The sequence below is a fragment of the Sus scrofa genome, chromosome 13 (genome assembly GCF_054392235.1).
Source record: "Sus scrofa isolate SSC_HxYL_T2T_F1_AM1 chromosome 13, Sscrofa_HxYL_maternal_Yorkshire_Landrace_v2.0, whole genome shotgun sequence".
Classification (NCBI taxonomy): domain Eukaryota; kingdom Metazoa; phylum Chordata; class Mammalia; order Artiodactyla; family Suidae; genus Sus; species Sus scrofa.
The window spans coordinates 160,553,457-160,571,365 of NC_139395.1; the positions used below are offsets into that span (position 1 = coordinate 160,553,457).

Sequence of the window (17,909 nt, forward strand, 5' to 3'; positions counted from 1 at the left end):
ATCAGGAATAAGGGGCAGACACCCGTGAACTTATTGATATGAACAATCACAGACCCCTTGGCCTAGCACAGTAAAAATGACAATAATAATAAAAATAATAACACTGTTTTTTGAATTCTTTAGTATATACCGGATATTTTGAGAAAAAAATCTCACAGGGATAATCTCATTCAATATCCGTTAACAGCCCTATCGGGCAGAATCATTATCCCCATTGTGCAGAGGAGGAAATTGAGTCTCAAAGAAGTCAAATATCTGGTCCCTGGCCACACGGTTAAGCGACAGGCCAAGTGGGATTCAGACGCTAATTAGTCTGTCTCCAAGGTCCATTGACTTACCCACTGTGCACACAGCCAGTGTAGCGGCCAGAAGGGACCCAGAAACTAGGAGCTCAAAGGGCTGGAGCCTGGCCAGGCAGCGACCCGGGGAAGAGCGCGCTGGCGCGCACTGGCCAAAGACCCGGAAGAGCCGGGTGAGCGCCTTGGGCCGGCGCCCAGCCCTGCCCTCGCCTGAGGTCAGTCTTCTTCGACCGATCAGGGAGGAGACCGGAGGCTGAGCAGTCTGCTCGAGTGGGAATTCGGAGTCCCTGTAGGGCGGCAGGAACCGGGAAGAGGGGGAGAGCCTTCCCTCTCCGCCTCCCCACCAGGCCTGGAGAGCCCCCAGGTGAGCAGTGAACTTCTCACCCCGCCGCGCTGGCGGGGTTCTTGCTGCATTATGGTGCCCTCCGCTGGTCAATCTCGGAACAGCCTCCGTGCCTCAGCTCCTATGCCAGCTTCCTGGCGGAAAAACCTGGGAAGCAAATGGAGGTGGGGGAGCTCATTTATTCGAAATATTTAATCATGTTTTAAAATTAAGAAGAAAAAATATAAATGTAACAGGGTCAGTGTAGTCTCATCTCTCACTTCTTACCCAAGTTAGCAAGAATTTTTGACGCAGAAATTTTCCCCCAGGCTCTTTCTCCAGCTTGCCTAATCATAATCCTCTTGCTTGTTAAAAATACACACTTCTAGACTGGACCACACTTCTAGACTGGACCAAATATCCAAGGGGGTGGCCTTGGAATATGTATTTTAACGGGACCCCCAGACAATGAATAGAATCAAACTAATTGAGGAAGCTCTGTTCTGGATGGCCCTGGTGCCCTCATAATACACCTGTCAATGCTACCTTTGCTGGGGAAGCCCTTGTCCTCACAAGGCCTGGAAGACTTGCAATGCCCTTTACAAGGAGAGGGCACTCAAGAGACACCTGACCTCAGAGTCTGCACTGCCCCCAGCTATGGGAACTTGGTTCCATCGTGCAGCCTCTCTATGGCTCTGATTCCTCCTTTGTAAAATGAAGTCAGTTCCCTACACTCACTGACTTATTGAATTAATGAGAACCTCCAAGAAATTGCTGGATGCTGAAGCATAGCTAGGCAAGTGTGCAGCTCTCAGTGGTGGGCTTGTTTATTATTTTTTTATTTTTCAGGGCCGCACCTGCAGCACTTGGAAGTTCCCCGGGGCCAGGGGTCAAATGCGAGCTGTACCCTACAGCATCAGCAACACCAGATCCAAGCTGCATCTACAACCTGAGCCACAACTTGCGGCATTACCAGATCCTTAACCCACTGAGGGAAGCCAGGGATCAAACCCATATCCTTGGAGACACTATGTCGGGTTCTTAACCCTCAGAGCCACAATGGGAACTCCTCAGTGGTGGCCTTGGAGTCAGTTCCTAATGGCTAGTGAGAGAGGATTGGCCAAATCTGAGGAATTTTTTAAGCCAGTTGTTAATCCTGTGGTGTAACTTGAAACCGACAAGGATGGGAGTAACTGTACCACAGAAATTGACAAATTATGTAAATTAGGGCTTTTTTTTCACCTGGAGAGCCAAATATCAGGTATTTAACAGCACACCACTGAAACCACTGAATGTATGGGATAGTCAGCTTCTTTTACATCAAGAGCCATTATGTAAATGAGGGGTCTGGGCCCAGCTGCAGGTCTGGACATTAGGAATTTTATCAAACCTTTCCTTCCCGACCCTCAACAACTGTTTGGCCATGACAGCTGCAGGACTCAAGGTTCAGCCTCTCAAGGAGCCTCAGGGATCTCTGCTTAGGGGCCAGCCCTGGTGGACATATCGGCCTTGAAGCCCCAGCTCACTGCCCCAGCAGAGCCTAAAGTCCTGAGGAGAATGAGAGGCCTGGAGGAGTGCCAGCTGCTACTTGCCCTGATCTTTCATTGCCAAGGTAGGGGTTCAAGGGAGGATTTGTGATGTTTGTGTGTCAGGAGAAGGGAACTGTGTTGCCATGGGCCTCCCTTGGACTTGGCAGTGAGATCTCAGTGGGTTAAGGATGTGGTGTTGCTGTGAGCTGTGGTGTAGGTCACAGACACAGCTTGAATCCTGCATTGCTGTAGCTCCAATCTGACCCCTAGCCTGGGAACTTCCAGGTGCCACTAGTGCAGTCCCCCCCAAAAAAAGTGGAAGGGCTGGGAAGGTTACTGGAGAGCTGATATGGGATTAAAGGAGGGAAAGAATGAGCTCTCCAGGAAAGGAAAAAGGATAATGGACTGAACAAAGACTATTGAAGATTGCCCAGTGCTAGGCCAGTACAGCTGGAGTTAAAAGTAAGTGTCACGGGCGGGGGGAGTTCCCATCATGGCTCAGTGGGTAATGAATCCGACTAGGAACCATGAGGTTGTGGGTTCGATCCCTGGCCTTGCTCAGTGGGCTGAGGATCTGGCGTTGCCGTGAGTTATGGTGTAGGTTGCAGAGGCAGCTCGGATCCCGCGTTGCTGTGACTCTGGCGTAGGCTGGTGGCTACAGCTCAGATTAGACCCCTAGCCTGGGAACTTCCATATGCCGCAAGAGTGGCCCTAGAAAAGGCAAATACAAAAAAAAAAAAAAAAAAGTGTCAGGGACCAGTGGGAGGTCAGGCTGGCAAGGCAATTGGGGTCATTTGGGGGAAGGCTAAGTATTAACATTGTATTTGTTTTCTATTGTTGTGTAACAAATTATCAAAAATCTACTGGCTTCAACTACATTCATTTTTTATCTCACAGGTCAAAAATCTGGGCACAGTTAGGTAGGGTCTCACAAGGCTGAAAACGAATTATAAGCTGATTTGTGTTTCAATATTCCAGATTTATTCAAGTAGTCAGTAAAAGTCAGTTCCTTGCAGTTCAAAGACTGAGGTCCTCACTTTGTTGTTGTCACCAGGGGCTATTCTCAGCTCCATTAAGTCTCCTGCTGTTCCCTGCCAACTGATCTTTTCCCAAACATGGCATTTTGCCCCTTCAATGCCAGGCAGATAAATTCTCATCCTTTGAATCTCTCTGAATTAAGGCAGGGTCCAGTCCCTTTTAAGGACTCACCTGCTTAGGTCAGGCCCACCCAGGATAATCTCCCCTTTGATGAACTCAATCTATTGATTTGTAATCCAATCACAGGAGTTATACTAGTTCTACAGTGCGTAAATTCAGGGGACCATCTCAGAATTCTGCCTATCTCAAGTAGTTTTCAGCTGGGGGCCATGGGATGGCAGGGAGGAGCACATGATGAAATCTATTTTTGGACCTGGAAGCAGGAGACCAGCCAGGAGACTGTAGCCATCACAAATAAGAAGTGGTAGAAAAGAAATGCATGGATAAATGGGAAAGACACCACAATGGGTAAATTTACAGGACCTGCTGTCCTTCTGCCTGAAATATTCTCCTACTTTCCCTCAGGGCAGGCTCCTTCCTATTCCACTCATTTTCCTCCCCAGTTATGTTGGGCTGCCCCTTCTTTACATCCTCCACTATCCTTAAACAGGTCACTCAGCTTATTTCTTTCATGATACTTTTTATTTTATATAAACTTTTTTTGATCCATCCACTCCACTCAACCCCATGCTCAATAAGGACAGAGATAATGTTCCATTCCCACAACTCTTTGTTCCCAGAATAGGGCCTGGTATATAGTAAGAACTCAAAAAATACTGAAGGAATGAAAGGCTAAATGAATGGGTGAGCAAATGATCTGGAAGGAGCAGAAAAGGGTCAAAAAGCCTGAGTCCTGGGTGTGGATGTCTTGAAGAAAGACAGAAAGTGGAACCGGAAGAGATGTAGGCAGAAAGGAAGATCTACTTCAGGTAACTTGAATTTGAGACAGCCATGCAACAAGCGTGCAGGGAAGTCCAATAAACAGCTGGAAATGTATGTAAGGAGATACCACAGAAAAGACGGCAATATTCAGTGAGAATAAGAAACTGTGCCCTGACCATGTAAAAGCATGTGCTGTAAACTGAATGTGTGCTTCCAGAACTCATATGTTGAGATTCTAACCCCCAGTGTGATGGTTCTAGGAGATGGGACCTTTGGGTGGTGATTAGGGCTTCACCCTCAGGCATGGTATTAATGAAAAGAGACCCCAGAGAGCTCCCTCACCCCCACCCCCACCCCCCACTACATGCGAACACAGCAAGAAGACAGCCATCTGCAAAGCAAGAAGGGGGCTCTCACAGAGACTGAATCTGCAGGCACATTGATCTTAGACTTCCCAGCCTCCTGAGCTGTGAAAAAATTAATAGTTGTTGTTTAAACCACCCAGTCCATGGTATTTTTAATATAGCAGCCCAAACAGACTAAGCATGAAAACTCGATTTTAAAATAAGCCTTCGGAGTTCCTGTTGTGGTGCAGTGGTTAATGAATGCGACTAGGAACCATGAGGTTGCGGGTTCGATCCCTGGCCTTGCTCAGTGGGTTGAGGATCTGGCGTTGCCGTGAGCTACGGTGTAGGTTGCAGAGGCAGCTCGGATCCCACGTTGCTGTGGCTATGGTGTAGGCCGGCAGCTACAGCTACGATTCGACCCCTAGCTTGGGAACCTCCATATACCGTGGGAGCAGCCCTAGAAAAGGCAAAAAGACAAAATTAATTAATTAATTAATTAATTAAAATAAGCCTTTGTTGGATATGACTCACTTCTATTTACAAGATTGTTGCTACTTGGAATAGTTGTCCCTAAAACGGTTAGAATCAATGTTAGGATACAAGTGGGGATAAACATCCTCTTTGGGCACAGTTCCCTCATTATCTGAAAAACCGTGGGAGGAAGTAAGGGCTCCCAAACCAGCACCTGGTGTCTTCGGGGTTAAGGGTGTATGAATGCAAGCCTGGGATGTGCTGGGCTGTCAACCAGCATAGTAAGAAGCTCTGGCATCCTAGTGTTGCTATGCTAACCTTCTTATTCTTTCTCCCTTTCTCTGTTCACTTTCCTCAATGAGTTCATCTATCTTATCTCAACCTTTCAGCTGTGTTCACTATTATACTCCTTTCTCTCTAAGTTTCTCAGACCAAATTACTTTGCTCCTGCCACATATATCAATGATTGCATTTCTCTAGTAGGTTTTCTCTAGTCACCTCTTTCAACTTGTCTTTTGAACCCTTCTCATCATGTCTATGCTCTCTCCTCTTCCTTTCACAGATACACTGCCGTGGTCATGCCAGTTCACTACCAACATGGCACGGGACAGAGCTCCTGTCGGCGTGTGGCCCTCATGATCACGGCCGTCTGGGTACTGGCCTTCGCCGTGTCTTGCCCTCTCCTCTTTGGCTTCAACACCACAGGTAACAATGACGGTCCCACTTCTAACACCTGAGTGACACACAGCATACTTGAACGGCTGGAGCAGTACCCAACCCTGAGATATTTGACCCCTGGGCCATGTATTTTGTAATGAAATGAGGATGCTATAGACTGCGAAGCTTTGACCTTCACTGATGATCAATAAAATAGAAAGCAAAACCTCTTCAATTCATGGCACAGGAGTACAGTTCTGCCCCAAGTGAAAAAAAAATCTGGCTTATCCCTATTTTGAAAGAAATAACATTGTATTCATTTGAAGAAATATGCCAGTTTAAAACAAACAAACAAAAAACCTATGCTATATGAATAATTCAGGTGAGGTTTGCTAATGAAAAGATGATAATTCATAATGGATTTACAATGCAAAATAACATATCAGGAAAGCCTTGGAGCAGGATATACATTTCTAACTTTTTACTCAATGGAATCATTTCTACATTTGGAAACTAGGATAAATTCCTAAATTATTAGGGATGTATTTTATGTTTTTAATGTACAAAAATTCTGGCCATGATGCCTGGCACATGGTACATCTTCTGTTGGATGGATGGATGGATGGACGGACGGACAGATGGATGAACAATATGTATATCTGCGATGTCAAGGATTTTAGATGTGACACTGATCCAAATTTACACCTCATATGGATCAGTGCTTTCAGGGTCTGTTCCATGACCATCTTTCAGCCTCACAAGTTTCATGTGTTGAATGAAAACTATTAGCACCGATAGTAACGTTATAGGTATTGATAATAAACACTGAGTGTTCACAGGAGAGAACTGATTAGCTTATGTTCTAGTGTTCATCTGGATTTCTTATTTGTCCATTTGAATTGGTTCATTTAACTCCTACTATGTCCCATGCTCATGAATTTCTTGTACATATGTACAAGTCACATGGCTATATGCTTATGTGTATACAGTTATATGTAATACATTACATACAAATACAAGCAAATCTTGGAGTTCCCGTCATAGCACAGTGGAAACGAATCCAACTAGGAGCTATGAGGTTGTGGGTTCGATCCCTGACTTTGATCATTGGGTTAAGGATCCAGCATTGCTGTGAGCTGTGGTGAGGATCAAAGACACGGCTTGGATCCAGTGTTGCTGTGGCTGTGGTGTAGGCTGGCAGCTGTAGCTCCAATTAGACCCCTAGCCTGGGAACTTCCATATGCCACAGGTGTGGCCCTAAAAAACAAACAAACAAACAAATAAATATAAGCAAATCTTAACTTATAAATAGTCTTCAAAGGATCATTTGCTGGGAGTTCCCATTGTGGCTCAACAAGTTAAAAACCTGAGTAGTATCCATGAGGATGGGGGTTTGATCCATGTCCTTGCTTAGTGGGTTAAGGATCTGGTGTTGCTACGAGCTGAGGTGTACGTCACAGATGTGGCTTGGATCTGGTGTTGCTGTGGCTGCGGCATAGGCCAGTAGCTCCAATTTGACCCCTAGCCTAGGAACTTCCATGTGTTGCAGGTGTGGCCCTAAAAAGAAAAAGAAAAAAATTTGCTGGATAGTTATTAGGAGTCAAAATACATGTAGGAAGACAGAGGCTCTGGAGTCAGAAAAACCTAGATTCATACTCCAGTTCTACTAAACAGCTGTGTCTCACTGAACAAGTTACTTAACTTTTCTAAATTAAGCTTCCTTATTGATAAATTTGGCATAATAATACAGCAGAGTATAAACTTGAGCAAAATCAAATATGTAGACTCAGTCTATGTACTTGGGTAGGAATTTTTCAATAATTATTTTTATGTGTGGCCTCTGGCAAATAATTTCAACAACTTCATCTCTGAAGTTACAAGTTTTGTTTGAACTCTTTATAATACATGACATATCACTGCATGTGTCACACATCTTATTACTGTTCAGGCTTGTAATCAAACTATGTATTTCTTTTTATGTGATTCTGGGTGATTTTTGACTCTATAATCTTCACTGACTTTAGAATCTAAGCCTACATATGATATAACTCCCCTCTACCTACCTCCTTCACAGAGATTTTTATACAATTCAGTAAGGATTAAATTGGGGTAACAGGAATTCCCTCTATGGAGCAATAGGGTCAGCAGTGCAATGCTGGTGTGTAGTTTCACTCCCCAGCCCAGCACAGTGAGTTAAGGATCGAGCACTGCTGCTGCTGCAGTGTAGGTCACAACTGTGGTTCAGATCTGATCCCTGGCCTGGGAACTCCATATGCCACAGGGCAGCCAATAAACAAACAAATAAATAAATAAATTGGGGTAACATATGTGGACGTGCCAAGCATGTACCATCTGCTCAAGGTCAGGCTGGCTTCTCTGCCACATTAGAGGTGAAATAGCCAAATTATCTAACAAAGATATGCCACGTTAACTCAGAGTATTCCTAAAATATGATGTTATTATCATCTTTGCATTAGTCTTTACTGCTTACCAATAATACCTTACACACACAAACATGTGTGTGCACACACATGTACCAAGGCAACATTCTCTAACACAACTATAGAAGCCGACTCTGACACTCAGATACCATTTTGATGAGTCTAAGTGTGCTTTGGAGGTTAGTCTGATAACTAAGCCACCTTCTGTATCTGTGTTTCTGTAAGAAAATGCATTCTAAGTTGGAATTTGTAATATGGGGCACTCACTACCATGGCTAGATGGAGGCAGTCCTTACCTGGCCGGCAGCAAACCCCCATCAGTGTTTGCTGGGCTGAGTGATTCCTCTTACTCATTCTTGGGGGCTGGTGGGGGCAATCTTACTCACAGACACACACACCCCCTGGTAACAGTCTCAAATTCTGACATTAGACAGAGTTCCCAATTAATGTCAACATATAAAGTGAAGAAGAATGATGAGCTAATTGCAGTGTTGTTGCCATCAGTGAGATCATTATTGTTCCAGAAACAAAACTCAGAAAAATCTTTCCAAAAGGATGTTCAAATATAGAATTGAGAAGGCAAAAAAGGCTCGTGACTTGACCTGTACAGGCTCACTTTTCTCTCATCTCTCCCTCTCTTACTTTTAAATATATTAGACCATGGTAACTCTCCACTTACTCATGTACTGTGTTAACGTGTCAGGTCCATTGTAAAAGCCCAATAGATATTAGCTAGTGTTATTGTTATTGTTATTATATAGTAGAAAAGTTTCCTCAGCCTCAAAATTTAACTGTGCCCCTGCTCCAAGGAAAACCCAAACAGTGGCGGTTCTGCTGGTGGTCAAAGAGGAGCTATCCTTCTCTGCCTCAGTCTGACCTTCACAGCACAGCTTCATTATCCTGATTGATGTGGGTTCCTTCAGCACCCCTTCTTGCATCTCGAAGGAGGTTCCCAAATTCCTTGGAAAGCTCAGTATAAGTGACTTATTTCAGCCATTTTTTTTGACTCCCATGAAAAGCAGAGGAGAAGGAGTTCCTGACGTGGTGCAGTGGAAATGAATCCGACTGGGAAACATGAGGTTGCGGGTTCAATACCTGGCCTCGCTCATTGGGTTAAGGATCTGGCATTGCCGTGAACTGTGGTGTAGGTCGCAGACATGGCTCATGCTGATGTTGCTGTGGCTGTGGTATAGGCCAGCAGCTGTAGCTCCAGTTAGAACCCTCACCCCATATGCTGCAGGTGAGGCCCTAAGAAGATAAAAGACAAAAAAAAAAAAAAAGTAGAGGAGAAAATGGCAGGATACTGGCAGCAACACCTGATACTGGAAGTGGCTGGACTTTCATTAAATGCAACACAAAACAACACATTCAGGCAGAGCTCTTCTTTTTGTGAAATGGTCCCTGCCACGTGGGATTGTGAATTGTCAGAGAACACAAGGTAGAGAGATGAACTTCAGTTTCTTGCAGCTTGGAATTGTTCTTATTGTCTGAGAAAAGGGTGACGTGCATTTCTGGATGCACACATAAGACAGGATCTTGCATCACAGAGAGTTCCAAGGCTGTGAGCATGGCTGACCCATGTTGCCTCAGCTCCCAGCAGAGACTCAGCAGTTGGGAGCCAAATATCACATCACCAGCAGCCCCTAAGGGCAGTGGAGGATGGAATTTTAGTACTAGAGGAAACCTAAAGATCCTAATCCTTTCATTTCACAAATAAGACAAATAACCAGCATTTATATTTCTGTTAAATCATATATCAATCCCGATATATGTTAAAAACTCCAGAATGAGAGTTCCCATTGTGGCTCAGCAGATACGAATCTGACTAGCATCCATGAGGATGCAGGTTTGATCTCTGGCCTTGCTCAGTGGGTTAAGGATCTGGCGTTGCCACGAGGTGTGGTGTAAGTTGCAAATGCTGTTTGGATCTGGTATCGCTGTGTCTGTGGTGTAGGCCAGCAGCTATAGCTCTGATTCGACCCCTAGCCTGGAACTTCCATATGCCACGGGTGTGGCACTAAAAAGACAAAAAATAAATAAATAAATAAATAAATAAATAAATAAATAAATAAATTCCAGAATGGATAAGCAATAGCTGGTGACCAGAATTTAAGAAACGTTCAAAGGCAGAAAAACTTAAAGAAAGTGCTATCAACTGTCTTAATTTTTCTTTGAAACAAGGAAATGGAGAAGGGCTATTTAGATTTTAGCAATAAAATGCCTCACTTGGTTTCAGAACACTGGATCTGGGGATGGGAGGCGTGGCAGAAAGTTAAGCAAATGCTCATCTAAATTGAATTCATCAGGATCTCCCATATTTGGAAACAAGTTGAGGTAAAATTCTTCAAGGAGCTAGAAGTCCATGAATCTCTCAAGTTAACTTGCTTTGGCCTTGCCATTCACATCACTGTGGGACTCAAGTTCCCAGGCTCGTCCACAAGAGACATTCAGTGTTTTATCACACAGCACAGTGCCTCAAACACAGGAGGGGCTCTGTAAACTTGTGTTGAATGAGTAAGTGGATGAATCGTCCTTATCATCCTTTTCTCCTTAACTGTTGAAATTAGGGGCTGATGGGTCCTTATGGATTCAGAAAGACCACCATGAGAGTTCCCGTTGTAGCTCAGTGGTAATGAACCCAACTAGTATCCATGAGGATGTGGGTTCGATCCCTGGCCTTGCTCAATGGGTAAAGGATCCAGCATTGCTAGGCCATCAGCTATTGCTCTGATTTGATCCCTAGCGTGGGAACTTTCCAACATGAGGGAGTCCGGCCCTAGAAAGAAAGAAAGAAAGAAAGAAAGAAAGAAAGAAAGAAAGAAAGAAAGAAAGAAAGAAAGAAAGAGAAGAAGACTACCAGCAGCCACTCTATCCCTACCCCCAACCCCATCTCCCCTGGAGAACCGGAGATGCCAATTTGGTGACCAATGTTCAGAGTTTTATGAGCCATTTCCTAAAAGATAATGATACAGGCTTTGGTGAGATGATATTAATTTTATCTGAATTGTACCTCCTTCCCAAGAGAAGTGGAGAATCTGGAGGAGCTCATAAAGATTCTGGTGGCAGTGTTATCATTAAAATGCTTCACTGAGCACTAAACACACCCTTTTTTGTTTGTCTTGTTTTAATTCTTAGCTGTTGCTCCCTTTCTTCCCCCATATTGTTCCCTTTAAGTCTCTCTCCAAATTTTCATTCCAAGTGCTACCCTCCCTTTCAAGTTCAAAAAGCTCAGAGGAGGAGTTCCAACTGTGGCACAATAGTTTAAGAACCTGACTGCAGCAGCTAGGGTCACTGCTAAGTTGTCAGTTTGATCCCTAGCCAGGTGCAGTGGGTTAAAGGATATGATGTTGCTGCAGCGGCAGCATAGGTTGCAGCTGTGGCTCAGAACTTCCATATGCTGCGGGTGCAGCCGTTAAAAAAAAAAAAAAAAAAAAAAAAAAAGAAGAGAAAAACTCTCAGAGGAGGTAATCATAAATAATAGTAAAATTAATAATGACTACTATTTATTCTCATGTAGTCTCACCACCACTACATGAAACAGTATTTTAGTCCTTCTTTTACAGATAATAAAACCCAGGCTTGGCATAGTTAAGTAACATACCCAAGATCACACAGCTAGTAAATGGAGACCTCGGTCTCCTGCCTTAGGCTGCCTGGTCTCTGAGTACCTTAGAAGCAGAATGAAGGACCCCTGTGGCCACTGCTGTCTCCCCACCAGTTCACACCTGAGGCTGCATCTTCTGAGGCCAGATTCAGGGTTGGAGAATCCCCATTCTTTTATTAAGATTGGCAGGGTGTGCCAACATGTTGCTGATGATGCAGGACAAAGGGCAAATCTGTGATGTCCCAATAGAAGAGAGAGGTGGAGAGTCCAAATCACAGAAAGAACATTAGTTTTGGGGTCAGAATGACTGGAGGAAAGCATGCAGACTCCTGCCCTTTTAGGCTGTGTGATGTTGGGCCACTTACTGAATCTCTCTGGGCCTTAGTTTGCTCATCTGAGAGTAGAGACAGTAATGGCACCTGCTACATCCTGTTGCCACAATGATTAGGTGAGATAATGTGGAACTGCCTGGAAGATGCTAGTTTTCTTACCTTTTCTTTTCCAGGATGGGACAAGTTCTAGGCCCTCCTCTGGCTGTTAGAGGAATCTTGACGTCCGCTAGCTAAGCAGTCAGCGCTGCAGGGCCCTCCTAGGAGTGGTTGGAGCATTTCAGGACATAAAGCAAGGACAAGGACATGCCTAGATTCACATTGTCCACAATGACAATATGTTTACTAGTTCTTTTCCCATCGCACCCCTGGGCGGTACTGGGATCCCCTGAAAAAGAGAATTGCCTGTATTCAGCCACCACCTGCCCCACAACCCAGATTCAGAATTGGAGACCTGCATTCTCAACAAAGAAGCCTGCCTCCTTTCTCTCACTGCATTCAGCAATCCTTGAATGCCTCCACACCAGCAGGCCCTTTACTAAGGGTCACATCCCTCAGGGGAGCCTCTGCTCTGTGGTTCTGTGACCCTACCCCCACCTCCCCCCTACTTCTCAGGCCACATTCCTTCCTCTGTGACACCTAGAACAGCATAAGGAAGGGATCATCTGTCCGCCTAGGCTGTGAGCTCCTTCAAGGGTGGACACCGTGTCTTATTCGTCTTTGCAGCCCCAGTGTAGAGCAATGTCTGGAATGTAATCACTGGTAAATTTTCTTTCTGAGTGAACTATGAGCAACACAAAGATGAATTAGCCCTCTGCCCTCAGTGAGCGGACAACATAGGTGTCTGAACTGCACTCCACACACACACACACACTTAACAATCAGACCATGTGTGCTAAGTACACAAATGTGGTATAATATTTTGTCCTCCCTCCTGAGGTCCCATACTTGGGCAACTAATTTTCTTTCTCCCCTTCTCTCACTCACAGGAGACCCCAGCATCTGCTCTATCTCCAACCCTGATTTTGTCCTCTATTCTTCAGTGGTGTCCTTCTACCTACCCTTTGGAGTGACTGTGCTTGTCTATGCCAGGATCTATGTGGTATTAAGACAGAGGAGACGGAAACGCTTCCTCACTCGACAGAACAGTCAGTGCCTCAGTGTGAGGCCTGGCTTCCCCCAGCAGGTAAGCACCCTGGAGGAGCAGAAGGAAGACAGCACCCAGCCCCGTGGCCTCTCAGCCTTATGTCCAGTGGTACGTGACTTTGCCTGTTCTACACACTGGGGACACGTGACACCCACCTTTTAGCTTGCAGGTATTGGCTAGGCTTTAAAGGTAGGAAATTCTATCTCATTAGTCTCCCCTAGAGCACACTTCACTTACCAAAATGATAGGATAGTTTCTGGGCTTGTTCTGCTTCCCTTCAAAGTCTTTCATTGCCCCTAAATGGCCAGCTGTTCAGATGCCACACAGATTTAGTGTGGCAGATTTCCCATTCACTGATGATGAGTTCCCAGGAATGACTTTTTGGCCAGACCATTCACATCAAGCATCTCTGGTGGTCCATTAAAACTTCTTTTCTTTACTAGATCTGCCTCTGTGTTGAGGCATGAACCAGCCAGGGGAATGGGATGCTGATGACACGTTTTATTAGGTCTGAAAAAAGGAAGGTCATTGAAATCTTATTGTTGCTTGGGCTGTAAATTCTGCTTATTTCAGTGCCCAGCACGTGCTTCAAGATGTACTTGAAGCATGAAAGGATGAATACCGATCACTTGCAATCTGCTAGGGAAGAGAGAGCAGGAATATTATACAACCTCTGCCCTCATGGAGCTTGGAATCTTAGACAAGCAAATAAAACACACATCTGCCCAAAATCAATGAGCAGCCCAACACTGAACGGGATATTTGCCACATGTGAGATGAAGACAAATAAGCACCTAAATATTAAATGCTGGAGAGGTTTTGAGAAGATAAAGGTCAGTATGCTAAGGAAAGGGCTCCAAAGAGTAAGAACTGAGTTTGATCTTGAAGGCAGGTCCAAGTTAGATGTCTAGATCAACCTAGTGAATGAGAATCAGAGTCTCAAATTTGAAGTCCCAAGGCTTGGGTAGAACAAGAATATTGGTCCCCCTGAAATAGGAGGTCAGGACCCAAGGCTGAGGATATGAACATATTGCATTCAAAGGATTGTCATCTATATGACACAACTATGTAGAGCTTAACCCATAACTGCTTCTCCTTCAATCCACCCTAGTCTTCCTGTCTACGGTTGCACCCCATTCGGCAGTTTTCAATAAGGGCCAGATTTCCATCAGATGCCATGGGGAAAACGGTAAGTAAGTCATGCCTTTTATAATAGGAAAGAATGAGATCTTTTCTCAAGATATTGGCTTGACTTGATTCCACTTCCACTCCAAAATGGAATCCAGCCCCAATGCCACATTTACATCTATTATAAATAACAGATCCTGCCTGATTTGAGCTTCAGAATAGGAATTACCAAATACCTAATGATATTCAGGAAGCATATGATTATTGACTAGATTTCAATGACTGGAGCCAGTCACTCTTGGATGTGTTATGAAGATACCATCGAGAACCACCTGCAGAAGAGGAAGCAGGGCATCAGTGAAGTAGACATAGGCAGAGCCAACCAATGTAGAAAAGGGAGGCTAATGTGAGACTTCAACTGCCCTATTTACCATTAAATTTGGGAAGAGCCGAGACAATTTCATAGTCACCCTGATTCTTGTTCTTCCAATTCAAGCCAGCCCTGCTGCCCCAAGCCAAATGCCAAATGGAGCCTGAAAGTATTAACGAAAAGACCAGTATTCCTCCCCCTGAATTCCACAACCAAGTAAATATTATGAGTAAAGCTTCAAAAATCCATAATGATGAATGTCTGAGCCTTGTCTAATCTCTGTATAGTTAATTAACCTCTTTTACACAGACCTGGTATAGCAGTTACAGATTCTTGCTGTGAATGATTTTTTTAATAGATAGGAGGTTTAAAGTGGCCTACAGCAAATCCAAGTTCTTCCAAGTTCTTGGAGAAGGCTCCAAAGCCAAAAAAAGGAAAAGTAGTGACTAAAGAAGAGAGATTAGAGAATCAAGAAGCTGGCATTGCCTGGAGTGTGGAGAACTATGTTCTGTCCTACCATCTGGGCCACAGTTCTGCCAGCCAGTTCCGAAGGAATCCAGTGTTTCTTCATGTCAGTCATGGAGGCGGTGATAAAAGTTTGCAGAGAAAGCTGGAAAATACACTCACCAATGTGGAAGAATCACTTTCCTTCTCTAAGACTGAATTTCCAAATCAGGGACATGCAGGCAAGCTGTACTAGATCGTTGTTCTCAATCTGAGATTTCATAAGCACTCTCAAAAATTTGTCCTCGGACCTTCAGTTTCATAAATTATGCATCTAGAAGATTACTAGATGCCAGCTCAAGTATAAATATAATCTTGGTTTCAAATGGTCATTCAGCTAAAACAGCACAGTATACTTATATTATTAGAAATTCTGTCAAAACGAAATCCAAATTTTTAAAAAATATGATAGAATCCCTACAAACACCTCTGTGGAGTACAGTTTTTAAAACACTAAATCATCTTGAAGGCCACTTTCATTCATTTATTCAACAATGTTTCTGAGTGTGTACAGTATACTAGCCTTGTGTATCTGGAAGATTATGACTCCTTGAACTAAGGAGAGACTAGTGAAGGTTCTTTGTTGCTAACACAGACTAAATTATGTTAAAAAAAAAAAAAGGAATTTATTGGAAGGATATCAAGTAGGTCAAACTCAATGAGAAGGCTGAGGAACAGCTTTAGAAGATGCTATTCATGCCTAAGGAAGAATCTGGTTAGACTACCTAGGACACTGGACACTGACCAGATGCCACTGCTAGATGAATTCTGAAGTCTCCCTACTCATGAGATCTGATTCATGTGAAAGTTCTGGTGCCAGGGATCAAATCCGCAGCAGAGCAGCAACCTGAGCCGCATCAGTGAAAATGCCAGGTCCTTAACCTGCTAGCCACCGGGGAACTCCTTTTCTGTTTTACAAATGAGGCTCTGAGACATTTAATTAACTTTCCCAAGGATACATCTACTAAGTAGAAGCTGAGATGAAAATTCTGGGTTTTTTTTAACTTTTTATTATTGAAAATTTCAAAACTAAGAAAGCAGAAAGACAAATATAACTAATCCTACAGCCAGCCAGCTTTGGGGTGTATCAACTATGGCCCCTTCTCATTTCAATGACACTCCTACCTACATTCTGTCTCTCTCTCTCTCTCTCTCTCTCACACACACACACACACACACACACACGCACCCAACTGGATTGTTACAAAGCAGATCTCAAGCATAAAAACATTTCAGCCAAAAATGTTTCTTTAAGACTCTTTAAAGTATATGGGTTTTTTTATTAAACACATAACCACAGTACCACATTACACTAAAAATTTTATTAATAATTCCCTAATACCATTAAATATCCAGCCAATGTTTCCAATTTCCCCAATTGTCTTATAAATTTTTATAGTTATTTGAATCAAAATTCAAATAAGAACCATACTTTGCACCTGGAAAGTGTTGGTGTCATTGTCATTGCAATTTATTTGTTGAAGAAACTGAGTCATTTGTCTTATAGTTTCCCACATTCCAGATTTTTCTGCTTTCATCCCAGTGGTGTCATTTAATGTGTTCCTCTGTATATCCAGGTCATCTAACTTGAAACGGCCAGGTATAATTCTGTGCTGCCCTCCTCAAGGGATATTTTGATTCTTAAATGTTCTATATGTGGTAGGTTCTTTTTAGTTATAAAGGCAGTCACAGATTTTCATTTACCTTACCTTTCCATGAGCCTACCACTCTCGGATGCACCCTCTGAAGGTTCTACGTAATGGTAGTTTCTTCTTTCTCCATTGCATTCTGTTTCCCTTGCAGGAACATTCAGAAGACAAACAATATCCCCAGAAATGTCAGGACTCTCTCTTGTTACACCTGCAGCCCCTTTCCCCTGGCCAGACACACATGGAGTTGAAGCGCTACTACAGCATCTGCCAAGATACTGCCTTGGGGAGACCAGGCTTCCAGGAAGGAGAAGGAGAGTTGAAAAGGGCAGGGAGGACTCGGAACTCCCTCAGCCCCACCATGGCCCCCAAGCTCAGCTTAGAGGTTCGAAAACTCAGTAATGGCAGGTTGTCAACATCCCTGAAGCTGGGGCCTCTGCAACCTCGGGGAGTACCACTTCGGGAGAAGAAGGCAACCCAGATGCTGGTTATTGTGCTCGGTGAGTTTGAGTCAGGTGAAATTGGAGTGGGTTGGCTTACACTGCATTAGGTTGAGTTCAGTGGAACTGGCAGAGAATACTAAGGTAACCATATCTGACAGACATTGGAAATCCAATGACTGTAATATTTATAAATGTTTTTAATATAGCTGAAAAGAGTTTGTGTATAAATGTTAGCTCTGGTAGAAATTCAAAACACCTAGACTGAAATTTATGAAACTGAACAAGTCACCTAATAGAGCTGTGTTTTGTGTCTATCACTTGGAATTATAGTGCCTATATCAAATAATAAGTAAGATAATGACTCAAAGCATTTGGCACATATTGGATATTTAGTAAATGCTTATCTATTTTATAACATTAAGGAGAAAGTGAGGATGCAAAAAGACTACTGTCATATAGTATTATAATGTGTAGATCATTTTAAATACAGAGAAAAAAAGACTGAAAATCACTCAGGTGTCAAAAGTGATTGATCGTCTTTGTGCAGTAGATGATTATTTTGTTTCTTTCTACTTTTCCCTATTTACCAAGTTTTCCATCACATATAAAATCAGCTAGTTTTTACAGTAGAAAAATAGAAAGTAAATAGAAAGAAAAATTGATTTAAGTAAAGAAATTAAAAAATTGATAAGTTGCAGGTACCATAGACTTAGTGAAGGCAGTTCATCCTGTTCACTGTCACAGACAAG

General features: G+C 43.5%; 3 protein-coding genes across 18 annotated transcripts in view; 2 read left to right on the forward strand and 1 right to left on the reverse strand.

Annotated features, from left to right (window-relative positions):
• The window catches only part of TIGIT (T cell immunoreceptor with Ig and ITIM domains), a 125,627-nt gene extending 124,955 nt beyond the window's left edge, over positions 1 to 672 (reverse strand). For 2 of the 7 annotated variants that reach the window (XM_084991291.1, XM_084991288.1), the window contains exon 1: positions 339 to 669. The gene's annotated coding sequence lies outside the window, so the exon portion shown is untranslated. Of the gene's footprint in view, positions 1 to 338 lie in introns of all 7 variants that reach the window. The other 5 variants (XM_084991287.1, XM_003358804.5, XM_084991290.1 and 2 more) reach the window with 5 other exon arrangements.
• NAA50 (N-alpha-acetyltransferase 50, NatE catalytic subunit) overlaps positions 1 to 17,909 on the forward strand; it is a 574,571-nt gene that overhangs the window by 155,260 nt on the left and 401,402 nt on the right. The window lies entirely within an intron of this gene.
• DRD3 (dopamine receptor D3) overlaps positions 1 to 17,909 on the forward strand; it is a 47,327-nt gene that overhangs the window by 26,754 nt on the left and 2,664 nt on the right. The window contains exons 1-5 of one of the 10 annotated variants that reach the window (XM_084991267.1): positions 514 to 663; positions 5,451 to 5,593; positions 12,909 to 13,174; positions 14,178 to 14,255; positions 16,872 to 17,217. In XM_084991267.1, the coding sequence (XP_084847393.1) occupies positions 5,467 to 5,593; positions 12,909 to 13,174; positions 14,178 to 14,255; positions 16,872 to 17,217 (817 nt within the window). In that variant the 5' untranslated portion in view covers positions 514 to 663; positions 5,451 to 5,466. Of the gene's footprint in view, positions 1 to 513; positions 664 to 5,450; positions 5,594 to 12,908; positions 13,175 to 14,177; positions 14,256 to 16,871; positions 17,218 to 17,909 lie in introns of those variants that run through there. The other 9 variants (XM_084991268.1, XM_084991269.1, XM_084991270.1 and 6 more) reach the window with 9 other exon arrangements.